This window comes from Perca fluviatilis, chromosome 1, assembly GCF_010015445.1.
Source record: "Perca fluviatilis chromosome 1, GENO_Pfluv_1.0, whole genome shotgun sequence".
Classification (NCBI taxonomy): Eukaryota; Metazoa; Chordata; class Actinopteri; order Perciformes; family Percidae; genus Perca; species Perca fluviatilis.
The window spans coordinates 27559890-27583747 of NC_053112.1; the positions used below are offsets into that span (position 1 = coordinate 27559890).

The 23858-nt window shown below is 40.1% G+C and overlaps 1 protein-coding gene across 6 annotated transcripts in view; it reads left to right on the top strand.

Moving 5' to 3' along the window:
* ndst3 (N-deacetylase/N-sulfotransferase (heparan glucosaminyl) 3) overlaps positions 1 to 23858 on the top strand; it is a 42760-nt gene that overhangs the window by 4728 nt on the left and 14174 nt on the right. For all 6 annotated transcript variants that reach the window (XM_039804908.1, XM_039804916.1, XM_039804893.1 and 3 more), the window contains 4 exons: positions 9609 to 9696; positions 10351 to 10505; positions 11893 to 12078; positions 20778 to 20906. In XM_039804908.1, coding sequence (XP_039660842.1) covers positions 9609 to 9696; positions 10351 to 10505; positions 11893 to 12078; positions 20778 to 20906 — 558 coding nt within the window. The remainder of the gene's footprint in view (positions 1 to 9608; positions 9697 to 10350; positions 10506 to 11892; positions 12079 to 20777; positions 20907 to 23858) is intronic.

Below are 23858 nucleotides of genomic sequence, written 5' to 3' on the forward strand. Positions count from 1 at the left end.
TCAGGCGCTAAAAAAAAAAAAGGAGCCACCTGGCTATAGTTGGAGGAGATTAGAGGAATGGGGAGGCTGAGAAAACTGGAGGGCAGTGGGTGGTGAAGTGGAGAGGAATTCCACCCTTGAATATAAAAAAGATGCTTGTCGCCAAAAAGGATAAAAGAGTGCATATTCACACACACACACACACACACACACACACACACACACACACACACACACACACACACACACACACACACACACACACACACACACGCACACACACACACAGAGTGCACACATACACATTCACAAAATGAGCACACAAGCGCTCTCTAGTTGGAGTATTCATTTTAAGTCTGCCTGACTCTTCAGCTTTGCAGCATAAATATACATGAGGATGAACGGTGAACCAGTGCCATAACAGAAGGACAGGGAGGTGGGGATGGAGGAAGAGAGGGAGAGAGAAATAGAGAGAGCGGGGCAGAGAAAGAGAGAGTGATGTCATTTGAAACACTCACTCCTTCCACACTTTTTCTCTCTCCTTCAGGATAGTTGGCAATCACAGAGAGGAAGACTAGAGGGAAAAAGAGGGAAAGGTGTTGGAGGGAGGACGCTAGGGGGGAGGCGGAGTATGTTGCCTACGGGGAAGAGCTAGCAGCTAACTTCACAATTTCAGAGAAACAAAATGCTGAAGGGAAATGGGGAAGCAGAGGAGGCGAGCAGGAATATGATGATTAGTAGCAGCCCTCCCTTCAGAGATGGAGAGCCTCAGTTAGAGTTGTCAGATTAGAGTTTGAACAAGGTGTATTTTAAGTGACAAGTGCGTAGGGCTAGGTACCGAATTCTAAACTTTTTAGACACCGACCGAATTGCCTTCTTAGTATCGAGCACGAAAAATGCCTAGTCATTCAGTACCAAATTTCAGTACCTAAGGAGTAAATCTCATCAGCGTCAGTGAGCCAATAAGCATGCAGCATGCTTCTACTAAGATCTAATAATGCTGATGATTGGCTGTCTAACGTTACACGTCGTGGAGGCAGGCAGGAAAAACTCTACGTTACGCACAGAGACAGGGCTCACGTACTGTAGTAGGAGCTGAGAAAGATTTGTGTAATGTGTAATGTTGTAATTTATTTTGGTTAAAATGGATTTAAAAAAATTGGTATAGAAAAAAGTATCATTCAGGAACTTGTATCAAAGTCATGGTATTGGTATCAAAACATTTTTTAAATGATACCCAGCCCTACAAGTGTGTAAATCATCATGTATGTTCATAATCATGTGAATCAACTAATTTATGTCACTGTTATCTTTTTTATATGTCATATCTTTGTCATGATGCAGGAGTTGTTTGCTTAGGTAATCCTGTTGGCTAGTTATTAAATGAAAGTCTTTCCATTCTAGCAAAGTGTCAAAACAGATCCAACAAATCTACATTTGAGCATGTTAAGTCTTTGTTGATTTTGCCCTTACTTTATCAAGACATCTAAAGATATTTGATTCTAAATATTATAGCACTGCAAAAAAATTATAAAAAAAAGAAGCAAATGTCAGTTATGAGACACCACAGCAGAAAACAAATGAGTGAATCATTATGAGTGACACACAAATTATGTGAAAACGTAAATCCTCTCTCATCCCTGGTGTTTCAAAAACAGCTTATGTCTAACACTGCATCAAAGTCTATGTAACATGATGTGTTATTGACCAATTAGTAGGACAAGGCATTTTCATTGCCAATGTTAGAAATCCCCTCTTACCTCTAAGCCAACATTGAATCTCCTGTTCTCCCCGAGAGGAAAAGAGAAACAGAGAGAGAGAAAGGCCAATTAAAATGTCTCCCTCATTCTCTCTGCACTCTTCATTAGTCTCACCCCACGAGTTCATCTGGTGACAAACAATACCTACACCCCTCCTGTCTGCACACACACAGCTGTATTTCCTCTATTAAAATGATTCACAGAGAGGCACCCCATAGATGACATTTTTCAAAATGAGGGATGATGCCAGTCAAAAACTCCCCTCAATGATTTGCGTGAGCCAGCGTGTTTTTTAATTCATGCCTGTAGGTATTCTCCTCTTCTCTGCCTCGGAGTGGTCTTTAGGGAGGTGTCCAATTCTCATCTTCAGATCCCTCTTCATCACCTCCTCCTTTCTCCCCCTCCTCCTTTTCCACTCACCTTCTTCCTCACCCCCTCCCCGCTTGAGTCATTGATCACTATCTCCGGCCTATTTGTATTTCTCCCTAAACCTCTCTTTTAACTTGTTCCCACCGCCCCACCCCCAAGGTGTTTTCTGAAGTGGTGTCATAAATTGAGGCGACACACAAACATGTGAACAGACATACTGTACATGAACTCAGAAGCCAAGAAAAACACTCTCCTGGGCTGCATTTACTTGAGACTCAATATATATATATTTTTTTGTATCTAAAGGAAGGTAGTGGCTTAGTAATATGCCCAGTTATCTCATTCTCAGAACATTTCTGTGTAGCTTTGTGGCATGCAAATTATCCTCATGTTTTTTTGGGTGCAAGTCAGTGATGGACTGTCATCATGTCAGAGGAAATCCCCCCACATTTTGCACATTTGATTGCAGTCAGTCTCTTGTACTCCTGAAAAGGAATAATTGGCTCAATAAGATTAAAACATGCTTTTCCAAAGACACAGTGGGGCAGTTGCTGCGCTTTCATTACTTTGTTTAATTTGACAAGTCAAATAACTGCTTCCATGTGGCCTAATGAGCCATAAAGTGCCATTTTCCCTGTAGGACTGAATAGGAAATCTGTTTTAACATTTAGCTATTTATAGCTGGATAAAATTATTCTATATGTTACTGCGTTGCATTAATGACTGAGGAGAATGGACAATGGGGTAGGGATGTTTGAAATGAAGAACATACATGTCCAGGCTAAAGTGTTTTTTTCATGTGCTCATTATCACTTTGGTCTGGCAGTACAATCTGGCAATAATTGAACAAAAAAAAGTAATTTCACAAAATGGCAATATTCAGACATCAATGAAGGTTTTTGGCATAGCAGTCCGTAATTCTTGTGCAGTCCTACTTAGAGTTAATCTTTAGACTAATTAAGTATGATGCATACAATGCCACTTAAGTCAATGGAACTGAGCTCTTTCCTTATGCCTTTATTACTTTGCCAAACGCTATTACATAAGTAATGAATAAAATACATAAACAGTGGAGAAAGATTTGAAACTACTGGAGGCAGACAAGGAAATGGGAGAAAAGGACACTGCTATTACATGTCTTTCGTTACCTGAGGGATACAAATTTAAATTTTTTAGGATTTCTTGAGGCGACATCATTCATTTAATATGTGGCAAAGGCTGGCACCCTTGCTAAGGAATCTCAGGTGTGATCTTAATGGGTTTTGAAGAGACAAAGTTGCAGGTGGGAAAGGGAGAAAAAGGAGATGACACATAAGATGGCTGAAAGGAACAGGATATTGTTTCCAGCATGATGCGCCCTGACATCTGCTCTCATTCGCCCCCCTGATCTGGACATATGAGATGATCACAGTCAGCCCTGCAGGGAAGGAGATGTTTTACAGTTACACTATTAGAAAGAAAACAGGTTGTTACATGTTTATGTATCAGCGGTCATTTTTAACATAAAGTACCAAAAAGACAGTCATGGCAGTGTCACTGTAATGAATAGCATCTATCAACAAGACAATTATCTTAATAACTTTTTTTGTTTAATTCCATTTTTTGTCAGTGCTCTTGTCCTAACTCCAAATTAACTCTGAGACTGTGGCAGTGTGCCATGCATTTTTCTCCACAAAATGAGGCAGATTTTGCAGTCACAGCAATCACTGAAACTCAAAATCCTTGAGGCGCTGCCAAGTAGAATTTAGTGTAAGTATAGCGATGCCAAAGCAATCATAAGTACCTTGGATCTGTAAATGCAAGTGAATAGATGATTTTTAAAAGGCATCAATATAAAAAAGCTACATTGACTTGAATCTGACAAGAGAGACTGGAAGTGAGACAGAGAAGGGTAAGCAAAAGGAGGACTGGCATTAACTGGTAAAGTGCACTCCCTGCTCATCAAATAGAGATGCCTGACCCAGTTAAATTTGCTGGTCTAGTGTTCACTTGACATGCACAGATACACACACCTAAACACAAACACGTGCACTCATGTAGATGAATCAAGAACTTTGACCTGCTTTTGCAAAATAATTAAACCCCATAAATATGTCCAATTTTCTTGTTCCTCTCAACACACCATCAAATCTGTTTGCGCATAAAATCCCACTTGCAAATAAGTTCTTTTATAATTACTTTTGTTATTTTAGATCTCCCAGCCAGGCTTAAGGCTGTGAAAAGAAAAGAGAAAAAACGGTGCAAAGGCAAGAATGACAGAATGGGGATATGGTGGGAAGGTGGTTGGTGTAAAGTGTTTGCGAAAGGCAGTGAATGCCAGCTGTCCAGATGCCTGTCTCCCATCTGTTTGAACCCCAACATCTAGCTGGCGCCTCTTCTACTGCTTACCAAACACGCATGCAAGAACACACAAACACACACACACACACTATCGCTCTCACATACAAACAAACTGGCATTGCTTCTGACACTAGCAGTGTTAGGCAGCTGTGGGATTGGGCACATACATGAGGGCCATCGCTAACAGCTAATCCATTTGTGTGCTTACCTTCATCACTAGGATTGTCAAGATCTCTCACACGCTACATAGTCCCACCTCCTGCTAATCCAAATCCCCCTTCTTTCTTATAAAGTAGCTCTTATGGCCCATTTTAAAACCATCTCCAGCTTTGAGCTCAGTATCCAGTGGACAGATTGGCTCCATGTTGCTCAAAGCCCTCCATTCTCCCGGATCTGCTGCCGTTACCCTCAGAAAAAACAGCAGGAGGGGACTTCACTGTCCCTCAGAGCCCGAGATAAGGTTTTGTCATAAGCTCAGTGTGCATGTTTCTGTCCATGAAGTGCACTCCTTTTTATTGCCTGACATAGTTTGTACCCACACTGCCTCCTAATAATGATCAACAGTAGTTCTCCCATTGCTCTCTATTCTTGAAAGTAAGGTTTCTGAGAACAACACTCAGGTACTGTATTTAGTTTAAGACCAGTAAACTGACACAATTTGCCCAGCACAATGTTTTTTGTTCACTCAACAAATCATTGCTGTGGTTGTGGTATCCTGATGTTGTTGTGTTATGAATATGTTAGTATTGCTCATTTTATTGCATGTTGTCTGGATAGAACCTCTGGATAGGACACAAACACACACTGAGTCGCCAAAATAAAATGTTGCAAAAGCAGGGAGGTTAGGCTACTATGCCAATCACAAGGGCCCTTAAACTGCCAGTATACTTCTACAGATGTGCTTGTCAGATGGCTGAAAAGCTTAGAAACCCCCCTTTCCCGACATCTTTCAAACAATCCGACACTCACACCCACTTCACGCAGTGACTGGCCAGCTGTGTGGAGGTGAACACCTCTCTGGCTTTCTTTTTTCATTCTTTACAAAACTATTTTGTCACTTTTCATGCATACAACCGAGTGCAACGCTATGAATGCATTCCAAGAGAGACGGTTAGAAAATGTGTGCCATTATTCCCATTTTAAAAAGAATATCACGTTTCCCTCCTCTCTATGACAAGCAGCTTTTCACTCCGCCTTTGAATGTGGCCGTCGTCTGATAACACATTGTAAAAACTAGTTCTGTTCAAACCTTATTGTATAACAATAATTCATAAAACTTACAAAAGAAAAATGTACTCATAAACTCACTGTTGTGGTTAATACAGAATGCCTGTAGAACTACGGCCTACGGCCTGTAGAAGTTAAGATACAGTATAATAAAAAAGCCATGGATTAAGGTTGAACGTTAGTTTAGAACATTATGAAACTTAATAACTAGATAAAATAATTTAAAGTTAAATAAAGTCACTAGTTACCACCAAACCTAGAGGAACATTATTATTATTACTGAGAGCTGGCTGCTAAACAACAACTTCTTTAATGCAAGAATTGGCCAAGTTCATATTACTCCTTTTTAATGTTTGCTTTTTGGTGTTCTGGATTTGTCAGCAATGAGAGCTTTAAAGGTGACAAAATGTTCACTGTAATAGTAAAAGGGTTAAAACATGCAAAATCACCTTTGGGGTCATTTGTGGCTCTGGGTCTCACTGGTGCATCACAAAAACTGGTCATTTGTTTGGCTCTTCTGTTTTCTGCTATGGATGTTAGGTAGCAGAATACAAATGAAGTGTTTAAACTAATATACTGCACAGTTGGACACACACCTATGCCGAATCACAGATACCAACACACACGTTAATAATGCATTTCGACCAAGTGCATTGGGGAGTGTATATTGAGTTACAATGCAAAGCACTCAGCTACAAACTTAATTTAATTCTTATGTCTTTGCATTCACACGTTTGCCTGTGTGTGGATAGGCAAACGTGTGTGTGTGTGTTGTGTGTGTGGGTGTGTGTGTGTTTGTAAGATGTAGAGGATGTCATAACAGAGGAGACAGGGGATCAGATTAGAGAGCTGTGCACATCTGTCAGCATGCAGCCATCTTCAACACCATTAGATTAGAGCTAATGAAGACACTGTGTGCATGTGTCTGTATATTTGTTAGTTTGGCACACACACATACACGATGAGAGAAGGTGAAAAGAGACAAAGAGAGAGAGAGAGAGACTGCCTGGAACCAATTCCTTGCTCTGACATCAGCTGCTCAGGTCTCGTAAATCAGGGTTCCTGGGGATCGATTAAAAGCAGCACGACAAAGATTGGTAATAGAGATGCGGCGGGTAGCCCTACAGAAAGACCCAGCAGACTGAAATATACTGGGAATTATAAGAGTTTCATAATTAACAAAATATTTGTGGAAGGGCACAAAAGGCAGGAAGTGCAACGATAGCAAGAAGACGGGGAGAGAGTGCCAGAGAAATAGCAAGAGGAGACTGTTATAGAAAGGGAGAGAGAGCAATCTTTCCACCATGCTGCTTCAGCCTTCCTTTCAAATTAGAACAGCCCCGTCTCCTGAGAATGTGACATTTTCATGGAGCAAGCGAGGGAAAGATGGAGGTTCAGAGAGGGGGGTGGAACAAATGGGGAAGGGGGGCAGAGAGGCAACTGCAGGTTCTCAGAAGCAGGAAGATGGAAGAATAGAGGGAGAATCAGAAAGAAAAGAGGAAGCAGCAGAGGAGTAAGAGAGAGAGAGAGAGAGAGAGAGAGAAAGAGAGGAGTGGATTCATGGGTTTCACTTGGTAGTGTTAAGGATGGATGGAGAGAATGATGAGAAAGGAGGAGTGTGTGTGGGGGTTATTAGTCCACCCTCCAGAGGCTACTAATGCACTGACCTTCATTAACTCGCATTACTGTCGGTGTGTGTGACTGTATGTGCGAGTGTGCAACTCTCTTTAGTTAACACTCATTACAGAGTCTTTGTTTAAAGGCCAGTAAACTAATGAAGTCATTAAATATCTGGAGAAAAAACCTGATTCAATGATTGAAACCCGAGACTGAGGTAACGTTAAGGACAGGAACGGCCACTGGAACAAAATAATGAAACACACTGTAACAGCATGTTGGTGTCTGCCATTGTAAAGCCACAGGATAAGCACTGATGATAGTTCTCTGAGGAACTACAGTTTACTTAAATATACAACAGAGAGACATAAGACCTGAATCGGATAGATCTGCGTGTTTATCTGTGAAAGTGCAGGCTGGGCATAGATGAACTGATATACTGGGCTGTGTGGGGTTCAGAGGGGAACCCGCTGGGCCTTCAGTGAAGGCCTAAGAAAAAATATTAAAATAAGTATTGTAAACTGTATTTTATGTATCTATTTTTCTGTTTTTATTCACTGAAATAATAGTAGTAATGTCTAGATTATTGTTAACCTGGACTCACTTATTTCTGGCAAGCAGTGGTTCGATAATGATCGGGGAAATGGACCAATCACAGTTTTTCTTATGTTAGGATCTGGGTGAAGTGACTCCCCCAGGCGAGGCAGGTCCTTCAGTATCTGGACCCAGAGCCCTTGAAGTCTTATACTTCAACAGTTATAAACTAAGTCTTTCTTGACTTACAATTTTTTTTTTAACTGACGAACATCAAATGTGTAATTCATGGCTCAATTCAAACGGGATTAAAAAATAATTTGTCGTTCCCCATTCACTACGTTCATATTTTTTTTTAATTAAGGTCCTATGCCGGTCCACCGGAAGGGGAGAGACTTCGCCTAGTTGAAGCGGCCCGTGAGCCTATTTTTTTTTTTTTGCAGGGTGGTAGGGGAAGACTCATGAATAATCATTAGGGAACTCATCCCTGAATGGCTAGTACTCGTTGCCTGCTCTGGTTGGGTTGGTTAGGTTTAGGCAAGAGGAGTGGGATTGGTTATGGTTAGGGTAAGAATGTCAGGGCGACCCAATCAGGGATGAGTTCCCTAATGAATATTCATGAGTCTTCCCCTACCACCCTAACCTGACTCTTGGATGATTGGATAAACCATCTGTCTATCACCACCTACAGTATGGTGATAGACAGACCAAATCAACCAATCAGATCAAACTCTTGCCGAAACCAGTCGGGAGAAGAGCAAAAACATCAAAAACACAGAAAAGCCTCCAGTGCCGGTTTTTGCTCTTCTTTCAATGAAGGAATACTTTCTAATTTGGATAAAATTTGCGCGATAGCTACGCTCATCTCATCCGTGGAAGTTGCCATGTTGTTTAGACTTAACAGTCGCTTCTCGTTGCGCCACACCTAAACCCGCCTCAAAACCAACGCTGATTGTTCGGTCGTTTGGCGAACGGCTCCAAATTTTCTCTATCTCAAGATGCTAGACTGATCTGCGAGTGGAAAACTGGAGCTCGCGAGATCAGGACGGTCTCACGAGGCTACTACCGCCCTGCCAAAAAAAAAAAAAAGTGCGCGCAAGGATACAGATATGAGTCGTCGTACAATTCTGTTAAGAGCTGTCAGCTCTAACTTTTGTGCATGTGACTGTTAAGCTGTGGTCTTTGTAATTAATAAGCTACGTGTTCAATTATATGACGACGCGATGATGGTGATAATTTTCAATTTTGGCCACTAGGATCTGACTTCAGTTTAAGGGCACCCTTATTGACAAGTAGCTTATAGATCTGTAACTCTGATTTTAGGTTGACCTGGCTTTGTTAAATTTTGTCTCCTAATTCTCTGCCACGTTTAATTTAATGTTAGGTATTGTATTGTAGTGTTCAGGCCCGTGAGTCAGTAAGAAATGGATACTTTTGTCATTTATTTACCTATAACCAGCTTTGTGTTTCTGGTTTTCCAATACAACCTTTGTGTATTGTGAACATATAACTATTTTAATTGTTGTGAAGCTATTTAGGGCCAAGAAACTATAAAACCAGAAATATACTAAACTTTAATGTGACATAGGGTTCTGGCTATTATTGTTATTGCTTTGTTTGATTGTTTTTTGCCATGTGTGGTCCAATAGTTCTATTGAAGGCCCACGGTCCAGGACCACGGTTTGTCACTGGTGAGGTTCAATGTGATGTCACTAATGTTCTTTTTATCTATCTATCTATCTATCTATCTATCTATCTATCTATCTATCTATCTATCTACAGGCTCTCCTTGATTCTCAGAAACAGCTGCGTTCTCAGATCTCCAACTTTACCTTCAACCTGGGCTTCTCTGGGAAGTTCTACCACACAGGTGTGTTCTCTTCATTGCTTTCCATTTAAGTCTAAATAGCACAATTTGTCTAGCAGTAAGTAGTTATGATACAGTAAACAAATCTCTAAATGAACTACCAATTTACGAAAGAAAGGGTGAGGATGCAGCCCGGTGGTCAGACCGAGTAATCTCACGCGGTTGCTATAGCTTGTCGTGTGTATAGTGCTAAGTTATCATTCATCATTTAAAAAAAGAACATATTTTCTATCTCATACTATCTCTTGTGATGTAGTGACATACTGCTGTGCATTCTAAGCTCTGTTGTGGTTCCAAGGTCAGATTTGATTGATTTTCTAGTTAGTGTCTAAATCTGCAGTGAGAGAACAAAGTCGTAGGATGCAATTGGAAAAAAAAAATAGAGGTGAAAGTGAACATAATTATAATTTTTTTTTTTATCGGATACAGAATAAATCATATTACCATAGCGTCTATTATTACTATGGCATGACTTTCTATCACCATAGTTTCAGACTGCCACCTTATTTAGTAACACAACCTTAAAACAACCCAGTTGCTTGGTGATACGCTAACCTTATACCAGCGAGAAAGTGTATATAGCAGCAATTTTTTAATGTGCTCTATATGTTATTCCTTGTCCTTTTTGTCCTTGTGTGTGTGTTTTTGCGTGTGCAGGAACGATGGAGGAGGACGAGGGAGACGATTTACTATTGAAGTACGTGGATGAGTTCTGGTGGTTCCCCCACATGTGGAGCCACATGCAGCCTCACCTCTTCCACAATGAGTCCTCACTGCTGGAGCAGATGGTCCTCAACAAGGAGTTCGCTCTGGTGAGATGGATGCACACAACACACACACACACACACACACACACACACATGCATGCACGCTTGCACGCAAGCACGCACATTTCTTGCAGCTGTCTATTTTGTTGTTGCTTTCTTCTTCTTGTGTGTCCTTTTAATCATACTCGCTTCCCATGATTGCATTTTCTTCAAGGGCGCCTGTTAACGTTAGTGATTGTTATTTCTTTGCCACAGCAGATTGCAGACAGGATGTTTGCAGGTCAAAGCGCTGGAACTGTTTTAACTCAAATAATACACTTTATGTTACATACCCTAGATGTTTAACAGGAAAAATAATTTCTCCCTTGTTTACATCCACTTGAAATGTTTTTTTCCCAGCCCGGGAAGTGTGACATTCCTATGCCATAGGATGTAGACACTGTAAACCGTGATTCATGTTATTAGGTTTAAAATGTGTTTTATTTTCCACAAGCCAATATTGCAGGGAAAGCACATTAAATATATTGACAGTGAATGTTTTGCAGATGTGTACAATATGTCCTTGCTATGTTGATCAGTATCATAATTGTGTAGGATTACACTTCCTGCAGAACATTTTTACTAATGAAATTACTTGCATATGAAAATATTTTTAAGAGGCAGGGCTGGGAAAATAGCTGTACTTCTGTCAGCATAAGCAATAAGAATGCTTTTACAAAATGTACCATCATGTACTCATTTTCTACAGTAAAACAAAACAAACAAAATGTAATATCCCTGTTGGGGAACGATGTACTTATTTTGATGGGCACACCTGAGCCCTGTTTAAACGTCTTCTGTTTAATCTCAAGTCCACAAGGTCGAGCACTTTTGTTGCCCTGCTCTGCCTTATTCTCCTGTGCTTTGTTAGTATGTGTGCTTCGTGAGTTGAGATGATTTGTATGACCATACTGGAGTGGCGTGCCACACGTACAATACAGTGAGGGGGTGCTGGTTCATGCTGTTGAAGGTGAACGTGATCATAAAGTGTGATCCCTCACCTCTATTGTACACACACACATACATACTCCACTCCCTCATCCCCTGACCGCCGATGCTTAGCTTTGACAGTGTGTGTAGGTGTGTGTCAGAGCGAAGGACAACACCATCAGTCTGCGAGATGCACCCAGCAACCATCCACCCTCACACTCCCACACATACACATACTCACACCAACTTTTTTTTTTCCTTTTAATTTCCCACCCGAAGGCCAACATCGTAACAAACACAACACAAACCATGCACTTCTTCTACAAGGTCAGGCTGTTGGGCTCTACGTGTTTATGTCTTGCCATGTCCTTTGTCAGAGTTGTAAATGTGCTATAACTTCTGTTTATCTATATAACCCTCACATACGTGTCTGTCTCTGCATATGTATGTCCTTCACCTCCAGGAGCACAACATCCCAGTGGACATGGGCTACGCCGTGGCCCCTCACCACTCAGGCGTCTATCCTGTTCACCTGCAGCTGTACAAGGCTTGGAGACATGTGTGGAACATCCAGGTCACCAGCACTGAAGAGTACCCCCACCTCAAACCTGCCCGCTACCGCAAGGGCTTCACCCACAACAACATCATGGTGAGGAGACAACACTGTGAATCACATGTCTTTGAAAAAACCTCAGGGTTGCATCAGCATCCCTGCAAGCGCACACACATGCAAATGTGCTCAAGCATATCCATAAATGCACTTAGATCAATTGACATGTTTCTGCACAAACATGAAAATTCATTAACACATTCACAACTACCTACTGGGCATTCATTATGAAACATCTAATATTTTTGTTTAGCTGAATGCCAAAAAGGTCTCCTTTCAAGGTGTATTTTATAGGTAAATATCTCAATGATTATTTAAAGAGCCCCTGTTATGCTTTTTTGGATTGTTCCCGTCTTTAAGTATGTTGTAGTTTTTTTGTGCATTTAAAATGTAGATGTATAAAGTACAAAAAAACATATTTCACTCAATTACTGATGCCATTAATTGAGAATGCTAGCCCAGTTTTTCATGTGTGCTGCCCATAGGTGCTGCCTGAGCAAGCACAGCCCGCCCAGTGGCTTATTTGAATTTAGTTGACAAATCACAACAGAGTAGGGCCAGCTGACCAATCAGAGCAGAGTGGGCTTTTCAGAAAGGCGGGCCAAGAGATCAGACAGAGCGTTTCAGGTGGAGGAGCTGCAGCAATGGGCAGTATGAGAGACTTAATATGTTTTTATAACATTACAGCATCTAAACCTATTATATAATAGTATAATAGAGGCTCTTTAATATTTTTCTTCACAATTTTGTTATTTTATCTCCAGATAGTAGTACTTTAGCTTCCACAGCTGGTGGTTGTGGGTATCCCTAGACACAAGTCGGTGCTGCTGCTGTGCGTTGGTCTAGCAGACAATGCATAGATGTGTGTGTTGGCTGACAAAAAGAGGTGATTCAGGTTAGCCAGATAAACATGATGAATAGAAATCCTGTATTGTAACTTTTGCTTTTCTTAACACAACACCATTGATGATGTAGATGTCATGAATCAAGCCTTTAACACTCAAAATATGTTATGTAGTGTCCTTGCCCGCCAGGAGGATAACAAATATTTGCTTTATTGCTGACTGAAATGAAAACCATGACTTGTAAATTCTTAAGAGTCACTAAATCAAAGTTTGAATGCAGAACCATTTAGTCACAGGAGTCTCTTTGGATTATTATTATTATTATAATTGGATTTTTTCATCTTACTTTGAAAAACTGTTTTCATCTACTGTCACTTCATTCAAATTAGTGTTTGCTGAATAGTAAAATGTGTGCTGATTGTTTCTTGCGGTCCTAAACTGAAAATCAATGACGCTGTGCTTGGTGTGTAACCTCTGTGTGTGCTCGTGTATGTGTGTGTATGTGTGTGTGTGTGTGTGTGTGTGTGTGTGTGTGTGTGTGTGTGTGTGTGTGATATGTATTCTTTAACCTCGTCCCACCACAGCTCTACGTTGATTCAATATTTAATGGCTTCCCTTGGCGGTTAAAGGGGTTAGTTTTTCTGTGTGTATGAGTCTGTGTGTATTTGTGTATGTGCAGGATCATGGAATAAGGATCTAGTAATGAGAGCATTTTTACACCTTCATGCTCCAATAAATAATTCATCAGTCCCTTTTTGAGACAGCAATAGAATAAAACTCCTGTTGCCTGCTCCACCTAAGCAAATTGTCTTTGTACCTCACTCCCTCTTTCGATCCTCCTTCTCTTCATTCACTTGTCAGTCAGGCTCTTTGTCAGAGTGCGCAACTGGTTCCTTATTGACAAAAGAACCAATCACATCTGACACCAAAATTAGCAGCCCATGTTGTTCTGCTGTTTTTGGGTCTTGAGCAAACAATTTGAACCGACAGCTATGTCAATTTCCTGATCAGTCCCAGAAGTCTGCTTTGATATCTTGACATCTTGTCACAGCGCCATAAAAGAGAGACACTTAATCCTACGTCCTTTCAATACAATAACAAACTGACACTTTGACAGGCTATAATGATATTTGTTTGATACAAGAAGAAAATACGTTTTTTGAAGAAAAGCTGGAGAAGAAATAGAGGCTGAAATAAAATTAAATCGGCAGAAAATATTACTCTCAATCTTACCATCGACCTCTATGATGGATCCAGCTGTTCTCTGAACATTGTTTTTTAAACTTTTGTTCTTATTGTCTTAGGGACTGTTTGTTATTTATTTCAGGGGCCACCGGAGGAGTTTGGGACCTTTTAGTCAAAATAGACATGACCCTCCCTTCACCAGTAATAATTTTTCTATGACCCTCCAAAACAATTTGGAAAAAAGGAATGACCCTCACCCAACAATTTATCGATACCTTCAGTACTGGTTTGCACTTGGCAAAGATATGCTGATTCCCATTGTTTTTTCACAGCAATAACATATGTGATTTAACCTCTGCTTTCTCATTTGACGCATGACACTCCTCTGTTATGGTGTGGTGGCCATTTCAGTAGATTTACTCACTGACGTTGTTGTGGAAACACAATAAGCATGGAAACTAAATGCACACTTCCTGCATTATTGCTCAAATACTAAGTTACTCCTCTAGTAAACTAGTATTCACATGAAATAAAACAATAAAACATTGAGACCATTCACCAAAGCACTCTGGGTAACATTCAACACACAAACTGGTTGCTATGGACTAGTCACTAGGCTTCCTCCATTTCGCCGTTAAAACAAAGTGGAATAAACTTAAGTCCAAATCTACACAAAACCCGCAATCAATTAGTAAGCTGACATCAAATGTGGCATTTAGGAAACCTTTATTGTAACCTTGGCACGGTAAGATGTGCAGACATTTTCGTTTTTTACGTCCTGCTGCTCTCATCGTCAGCCAGGAAATATTTTTTTTATTAAAGCAGTATATGAAAGCAGATGTATTACCTACCACCATTTAGTTGTTTTGTGTTATTAAAGATATTTATAAAATATCTGGTCATTCAAGACGTAATTATTCCACAAATTTTTTAATCAATGCAATTATCCGTTTCAGCCACCAGGGGAGCAGTGCTCCCCCTGCCCCACAGCAAACTCATGGGTCAGACCCATCTGGTAGCGCAGAAGGGCCGAGACTGAGAGCTACATGGAAAAATATGGACCAAACAAGCCACTTGGGAGAAACTTGGGAGACCACACCCCCCCCCCCAAAATTTTTTGGGATGACCTTCCCCTCAACAAAGAATAAAAAGACATGACCCTCCCCTATTTTCCTCCGGTGGTCCATTCCATAAATACCGAACGGTCCCTTATATATAGTTTTTTTAAATGGCTGTAATAAACCCATGCATCAAAACTGCATTGGTAGAAGAGTAAGGACACATGCAAATCAGATCCATTGTTGAAAGCTGATGATCAAGTATAGAGTGAGCTTCCATTAGCTGAGTGTTTCCGGTCTCTCAGCTTTGCCTTGCATGTTTAGTAAGGAGATCACTTGTTCTGTACAGTAAACCGTTATTTTAATCCTCTGGGGAAAATGCTAGGATGATATTACCTCTAAGAAGAACAGTTGTACCTCAGGTCTATGAATTAAAATTAGCTACCACTGATGGTATCAGAGGTATCCAGTATATGATGCATCCCTCCCTCCTCCAACAGCGTCCCTTAAAACAATGCAACAGCAAATGGAGTTGCCCAGGAATTGTTCTCTATTTGGGTGCTTTGAGGACTTCTTGTCCAAGTTGAAAACAATCTTCATCCTCATCAGCAACAGATGAAGATTATGTGATATGATCAAAAGCTCAAGAACCGCTTTCCATAGTCCTGTATAGCCAGACCTAGTGCTGGAGTATGGTCTGGCTACAGCACTTATCATTCTGGGATAGGGGCAGAAAGCGCTCTGTGATAGATAGATAGATAGATAGATAGATAGATAGATAGATAGATAGATAGATAGATAGATAGATAGATAGTTATGTGCCATCTGCTGATGAAGATCATGTCATTGAAAGCTACACAGCAGCAACCAAATGGACCTTGAGGTGACAGTATTCTGTCAAATTCCACATAAACAACTGTAGAAATACACAATATGTATTTGTAGTGCAAAGACATATTGTGTATTTCTACAGTCTAAACATTTTGTAGCTATTGTTCAATATATTAAGACTGGGCAGCAATGTGAAAGCAGTGTAGAAAAATAGTGACAAGGTCCATCTCTTGCCCCAAGACATTGCATGCTGCACTAACTAAACAGCAAAGGGAGGCTAGAAAATAGAGAAAACAAACTCGAAACTTAGCTCAAAACATTCATTGGATTGGCAGTTTGTGTGGTGGTTTGTTTAAATGAATATATGCACCTGCATGCATAATTTGAATTTTAAATAATGTCACCATCAATTGGCTGGTGAGCTTTGAGATTCTGATTGGTCTAGCCTCCTGACCTCTCATAAAGTAACTCTGGCACATCACTGACAACCTTCCCATTTTCCTCACCTTTCACATTTTTCTTGCAATTTTGGCCTATTAATCTCTTTCCCCTCTGCCCCTTGCTCCAACTTTGTTTGCTCCGAGGAGGACAGGATGTTGTCTTAAGGCTGTAAAATTGGTGTTTGTGTGTCTCTGTCAGCAGATTGAGAGCCACCCACTGGACCCACAGTATATGAACAAATCAGATGTGTGTGGGTTTGTGTGTGTGTGTGTGTGTGTGTGTGTGTGTGTGTGTGTGTGTGTGTGTGTGTGTGCGCGCACCGTGCGCAAGCATGCATACTTGTGTGTGTGTGTGTGTATTTCTTTTTAAAATGTACTATATCACTTTGAGCTATAGCTCTGTGGATAATTGGTTTGGTGAAATAGTGCTGAGTGTCTGTGGCTCTGGTGGCCTTCTCTCTCTCTCTCTTTCGTGTGAGTGTGAATGACTGCAGTGTTTTATAGATAAACCAATATCTGCGCTTCCAGCCTTTACTCTCTATTTTTCACGCAGAGAAGTGCTCCACAAGGAGTTCACAATAAAGACCTTCTTCTCTTCTCTTCATTTAATTCATTTAATGACCTAATGAAAAGGAGATTCATTTATCTGCTGTTAAACACTAGCACTCTGTTAGTCTTTTATGCTTGTTTTGGGCATATTATTTCTGCTTTTTGACTGCAGTGATTAATTTAAATATATATTTACATTGGCCAACATACTTATGGGCTCTATCTTTGACAAATATTAGTATTACAGTTGAGGTAAGCCGTAAAGAATCCCTGATGATTCTGATATTAAAATATAAAGGCAAAAACATGTCATGTCATTGCTGTTAAATCAATCGTTGCTGTGACTTTTTATACCTTGTATAATTTATTTACTACTAGCAATAAAGACAATCTGAGGAATTGGCATGTGGGATCCTGCTTTCATCAATCAAGGCATGATTATCACACAGGCGGTGGCAGTGTTTCGTGGCCAAGGGTGCATGGTGCACCTGCTCGAGGTGGGATTAAAAGTGATCTATTATTATGTCCTTCGGCTTCGTTAAACAACGAGTCACCAAAATACCAAACAGGTGTAGGTGAGATAGAAAACATTTGACAGTGCCCCAGGAAGACTCAACTTCACCAGTGCAGTTCATGCACCTGCATGAAAATGAAGGGTCTCTACACTGCTGTAGTGTACTCAGCTGGACAGCTCTTTAGTAGCCTGGTTGACACCAGCCCCCTCTCAGTTGTGAGTGAGAGTGGGTCAGGGAAAGGTTCATTCACAGCTCATTTCCAACGGACGCCGCTCAAATGCCTCTGGGCGCAGTTGGATAGTCCTTCAACCAATCAGACCAACGATCCGGGTGACGTAGCAGCAGTGTCCCAGTAAACTCAGTGAGCCAGCGTGCACAATACCAGAGTCCTGGAACTCGAACACCTTATTGGAAAAGAGCATTCATCTTTTATATTATAAATTACACCCATGCATTTTATCTTATCACAAGTCAAAATGCCAGCTCTGAAAAAGTGTCTATTACACTCTGCAAGAATGTGACTTGAACCAGCTGTAGAATTGGCACCTGTGCTTCTCCACTGCGATAGGTAACATTAACATATGCTGGATGACACAACACACCTGCATATCCCTGACCTGCTCTGCCGTCTGCTTCTCATATTTAGAAACAGCCGTGCAGACAAGCTTGACTCTAGCTGTGCATTTCATCCTTACATCTTTCATATTTTATGCTGCTAGCTGAATTATAAGAGGGAAAATATTTACACTAAAATATATCACCATGAAACCTCCCTAGTTGATTACTTACATTAAGAAAATATTTTTTTGTATTACAAATTATATGTTTAAATATGCAAATGAGACATTCTCATATTAAATATGCTGCAACTTGCATACATTTCTAGTACAGAAATCTGAACATTGGATAAAGCCAGGTTCACAATTCTTGTTTCATTTTGTTGACATATTAGAGCCAAATGTTTTTTACAGAGGGGATTTTTGATTTTTTTTTTTTTTACAACTCCATAAATCAGGAAATACTGTCAACAGCCATACAAAATCCATTTTCGCCACATTTTAAGGTATAAACTGTTACATAAATCAGATTATAAATGATATGTGAACAAACCCCTCTGTAAAAACCTTCAGAATGAAACTGCAATGTTTGGTGTATGCGAGTGCTACTGAAGTGGAGATTTCTGGCTCAGTATGAGAAAAACTAATTTTGAGAAAACTTTAAAGCCTTTCAAGATAGTAGAAGTAAAATTCCACTTTGCACGACGCTACAGGTGAATAAGGTCAAACATTTTAACTAACAGATATCACCATGAAACTCCCACAGTTGACTTTCATTAAGACAATTATTTTTTGCAATTACAAGTTTTCTGAAATTATTATATTTGAAATGAGGCACTATCTAATGCTAGCTTTGGTGAATTTAGGAGAAATCTAAAGGTGCAAATAAACAAAGTGTAGCACAATAAACAACTAAGTATGTTGGATGTTGTTTTCACACTAGTCTAAAGAAGAAGACATGTTATGGAAGCAAAACAGCCCAAAGCCTCAACATTTAAAAAAAATATGTTTTTGCCTGTAAGTGTATCCTTTAAGTGATGGTCAATTCATCGGCTTGCACCATGACCTCGAGCAAAACAGAACACTTTGTTCACCTGGGTCGAACATAGAGATAAGAGTCAGTTATAGCGAGTATTTTGGTTAGGGGTATGGACCCACGTTTGTATCTTGTAAGTTACCCCACTAATAATGCCCGAATTTATACCAACGTTTATAAGTATACAAATAGTATGCTTTCCTAGAAATGGATTGAAAGTTTGCGTACACCAGAAGTTTACGAACACTTGCCTGCTCTCTTCAGCTCTCTGTTGCTGTTGCTGCTGCTGCTGCTGCTGTTAGCTGCTCGAGTTGGAGATCTAGTAAGGGATCGCTCTAAAATTACTATACCAAAAGAGATACAACAAAAATACTTTAATTAATTTAATGATTAAATAAGGTAATGTCTCCAAACTTACCTCAATTATTACTTGTATCCTGCTAGTTATACTACAGCACTTACTTTAAAAAAAAAGTTAAATTAAAAAATATTTTGTTGCATCTCTTTTCGGTGTTGTAATTTGTAGACGGCCCTAAGCACTCGTCTTACAGCAGCAACAACAACAGCAGAGAGCAGAAGCCAGCAGGCAAGTGTTATTTACATAAACTTCTAGTGTACTTACAAACTTTCCAATCCATCGTTTTATGAGTGCATAACCTATTTGTACTACTTGTAGACGTTTGGTATCATTTCGGGCATTATTAGTGGGGTAACGAGATACAAACGTGGGTCCATTAGCCCCTGCGCTAAGCTATTCAGCTGATAACGCTACTCTACGTTAACTCTCCCAATGTTAGACCCAGGTGAAAAAAGCTTCTGGGGGGGTGTTTGGCTCGAGGTCATGGTGCAAAGGACCCTAGGGTGAATTACTCCGAACCATCACTTTAAGTAATCTTTATAACTGGTTTGTTTGCTTTGGCCTTGGGTTAGGTAAGTGATCAGCACTTTCCTGTTTAATCTAAAATCATAGTATCACAGCAGTTTCATATGCCACTTAAAGGGGAACATCAAAGTGTGCTTATAGCTCTTACAGGGGACTACTAGTGCATATGTAAAAAAAGAAAATTTGTAGAAATCCAATTGTGGCTCCAGGGGGTGCTAAGCCAAATCTGATAAATGTGCTAGAGCTCTTCTACTACAAGTTAAAAAAAAAAAATCTCGGAGGGTGTTAGAAAGAAGTGAGCTTACCAGACCTCTGTAGCCTGCTCCTCATCTCTACTTGAGGCTAGCGGCTGGAGGCTGCATTAGCTGCTACTAACATAACGCACCCATATCTCCTACCGAACTGTTGCCAGTCGAGTTACATTGTGGGTAATGTACAGTAGGCGACAGGTTTTGAAAAAGAAGAAGAATGTGTGGAATAAAGAAGGTGATATCTTTGGTTCTGCTGCATTGATTTTTTAATCATTTTTTTTAAAACTATGTCAATTGTGAGTCCGACAATATTAGACAATACAAAATCAGTGGAATACTTTTTGACTGGTCATTGTAAACAACAGTTTATAATTTTCTGCCATAAAGGTTTTTTTGTCTAACAAATTAGTACATGCTGATCATACTTTGCTTAGTTGACTGTTATCTTACACTATTTGTTCATTTGCACTTACTGTGTAAACTGAAGATATGAAAGATGTTAACACTGCTTCTTTTATGTCTATGTATGTCTATGTGTATGTGTGTGTGTGTGTGTGTGTGTGTGTGTGTGTGTGTGTGTGTGTGTAGGTGCTGCCCCGCCAGACGTGTGGCTTGTTTACTCACACCATCTACTATAAGGAATACCCTGGTGGACCTAAAGAACTGGACAAAAGCATCAGTGGGGGAGAGCTGTTTCTCACTGTGCTTGTCAACCCAGTGAGTCAGAAAAACCACACATGCACACGCACGCACGCACACACACAAAATCAAACAGACACACTTGCACATGCAAACATAAATACAGAGTGAGAAACAGGGAGGACTGTTACTTTCTATTTTGATTTTTTTTCACCTTAAAGAGGCACCAACTGGGTTTCCAGCTCTCTCTGTAAGCTAACTTCCTCTCTGTCTGGTTCATTCTTTTTCATTTGTGTGGGTGTGTGTGTGTGTGTGTGTGTGGCGTGCGTGCGTGCGTGCGTGCACGTGTCTCTCTTTTCCTGTCAGGGGCTGCTTCTCACTGTGGAGTTGTGTTCATCTCCCCACTTTAAATTAGGTCACACCACAGGGGGAGATGCTGTCACAAATTCACGCACGCACACACACACACACACACACACATATCCTCCCCTTTTGCTTACCCCTGCTGTGTATGTCAGCTCAACTCGATTCTGCTTTGAATTAAGGAACAGAATTAGGTTTTGGTGGCAGTTAAGATGCTCACACACATGCTCGCACACAGTTAAAGGTAGGCGTAGAAATTACCAGGAATTATCTTCAAACAATCTCTCTCTGACTCATGCCACATACATGCACATGCAGAAACACACACAGAGATGCAGTAGGCTGCATTGAAGTGTCAGGTAGGGGAGTGCTGAACTAGAGAAGCTGTCAGATTTCGGCGAACATCACAGAGTCAAGTGCAACCTAATATAGTCATTTCTTCTCTCTCTGCTCCACTTTGTCTCTGTTTGTCTTTCTCTTTGTTATTCTTTTTTCTTTCTTATGTGCTGTCTTTTGTCTCTTTTTCCTTACATCTTTCTTGTGTTTCTTTCTTTCTTTCTGGGTCTTTCTTTTGTCTTCCACTTTTCACTGTTTTATTTATGACATTTTTCTTTCTTTCATGCTGTCTGTTTTCTGTGTCTGCATGCGGCGGTTTCTTCCCTTGAGGGCAATGTTTTCACTGTGTTAAATTGATATTAATACATGACAGAAATACTGATTGTTGTTCTTCTCTCAATTGACAATTAACATAACAAAATAGGAATCAGTTCATATCCATTTCAGAAGAACTTTTATAATTGCTTAATTTTGATGTTCCTAAAGTCTCTTCACAGGTAGCACTTTCCTGGGGAAAAGGAATTTGATACAAATGAAGTGAAGTGTTTTACATTGCCTCTAGCAGGGACAGTGGTTTTCTAATAATAGACAAAGAACTAGGTGTTTTGCATGGAGTAAAATACTAGAGGGCGTGTAATTCACCTTTTTCTATTTAAGGGGTGGAGTGATTTGTGCGAACACAAGGAGTCAATGGGGGAAGTGTACCAGATGAATAGTCACATGTGCCTATAAAAGTCCTTCTAATGGCCATTTTGAACATTGAATGAATTGTGATAGACAAATAATGCCGCATTCTGTTTACCTCGGAACTCGGATTTTCTGAGGTCAAAGTCGGAAACGCCCCCTGACCTCGGATTTCTGCGCTCGGAACTCGGACAACCTCGCAGTAGCCCGAGTTCAAAATCCAACATGGCTGCCCCCTGAATCAACAGTTGTGAAAGCTGCAGTAACATAAAGTTACAAGCACTTCTGTCTATGACGTCTTTCCCAGTTACGGTTTCCGAGTTCCGAGGTAAATAGAACGCGGCATAACTATGTGGCCTTTTGAACTCCGTAGTAGGTGCCGAGAAGCACAAGTCAACATGGCTGAACAAACATGTTGAGGAAGACCAGTTGTACAACTTTGGCTTAAAGATAACAGAAGTAAAGACTTCCTGCAGTGCAGACATACCAAGCCTTTCAATTTGAAAAGGGCACTACAGTATAACAGGGTTTTTCCTTCATAGAGGAATTTTTGGCGCTCCCCAAAGAGGTTTTACCCAGCCCTAAAGGAAAATCTGTGCCAAAATTAAACAAATTGAGAAAATCCTCTCTGAGTGTGTTTAACAGCAATTGTCCGTTAAAAAACAGAGCATTAACTTGAATAGGAGCGCTTATCTCAGTTTTACCATCCAGAGTCTGGCTGTGCTGGACTCTCCCGGTGATTTTAACGGTGGTATTTAAATGTAATTTTTTAAAGCAGTTTGGTTGATTGTGGTTTCATTGACATAATATACATTTCTGTTTATCAAATTGTCAGAAATGATTTCTGTCAAATAAGGTAACACAGACTCATTGCCTTTACTGTATGCGCACCGATCATGCTTACTGTGTGTAGTCACCCCCCCAAAGGCCGATTCTGAGTCAGGAAAAACTCTGTATAACCTGAGGTTACTTTTATTTGAGATTTAACAAGAGGTACATTAAAAGATGCCAGAATCTTTACAGGTCTTGAAGCATGTGATCGATAAAAATTACTGGCATGGCAGAATTAAAATCACAAACTTGCTCTTATAAAATTTACATTAACCCACCTCCCCCTTTAAAACCTTTCCTGTATAAATAATCACGCACGCTGCCTTTTGGTTGCTGAAATCCCCTAAAAGGACCCTGAAAGAGCATTATATAACAATAATGATGAACTGTATTTTTTTTATCAGTAAACCCCATTTCTTAACAGGGTTACAAAATTAGAAACATCAGAAAAATACTGTAGAAATAAAATAGAAAAAATCCAAGTTCTAGTATATAAGACCACATTACAATGAATTAAAGATATTACAAAACAGAACAATGTGATTGTTTAAAGCATTGCTTTGTAATAATACAGTAGTGTTATATTGCAATACATATTTTAGGCTAACATGTTTTTTCCACCACTAAAATGCCTCAGTTTTCTAACTGTATGCTGGGCTTGGGTAGAAGCAATTTGTTCTCAATTTTTAGCTTGTCACGTTGTCATTATTATATTTTGTGTGTGTGTGTGTGTGTGTGTGTGTCATTAGTGTAGCTGTGTCTGTTGATAGGAGCAGCTATAAGGACAAAGGATCTAACAAAGTTTCCGCTCATCTC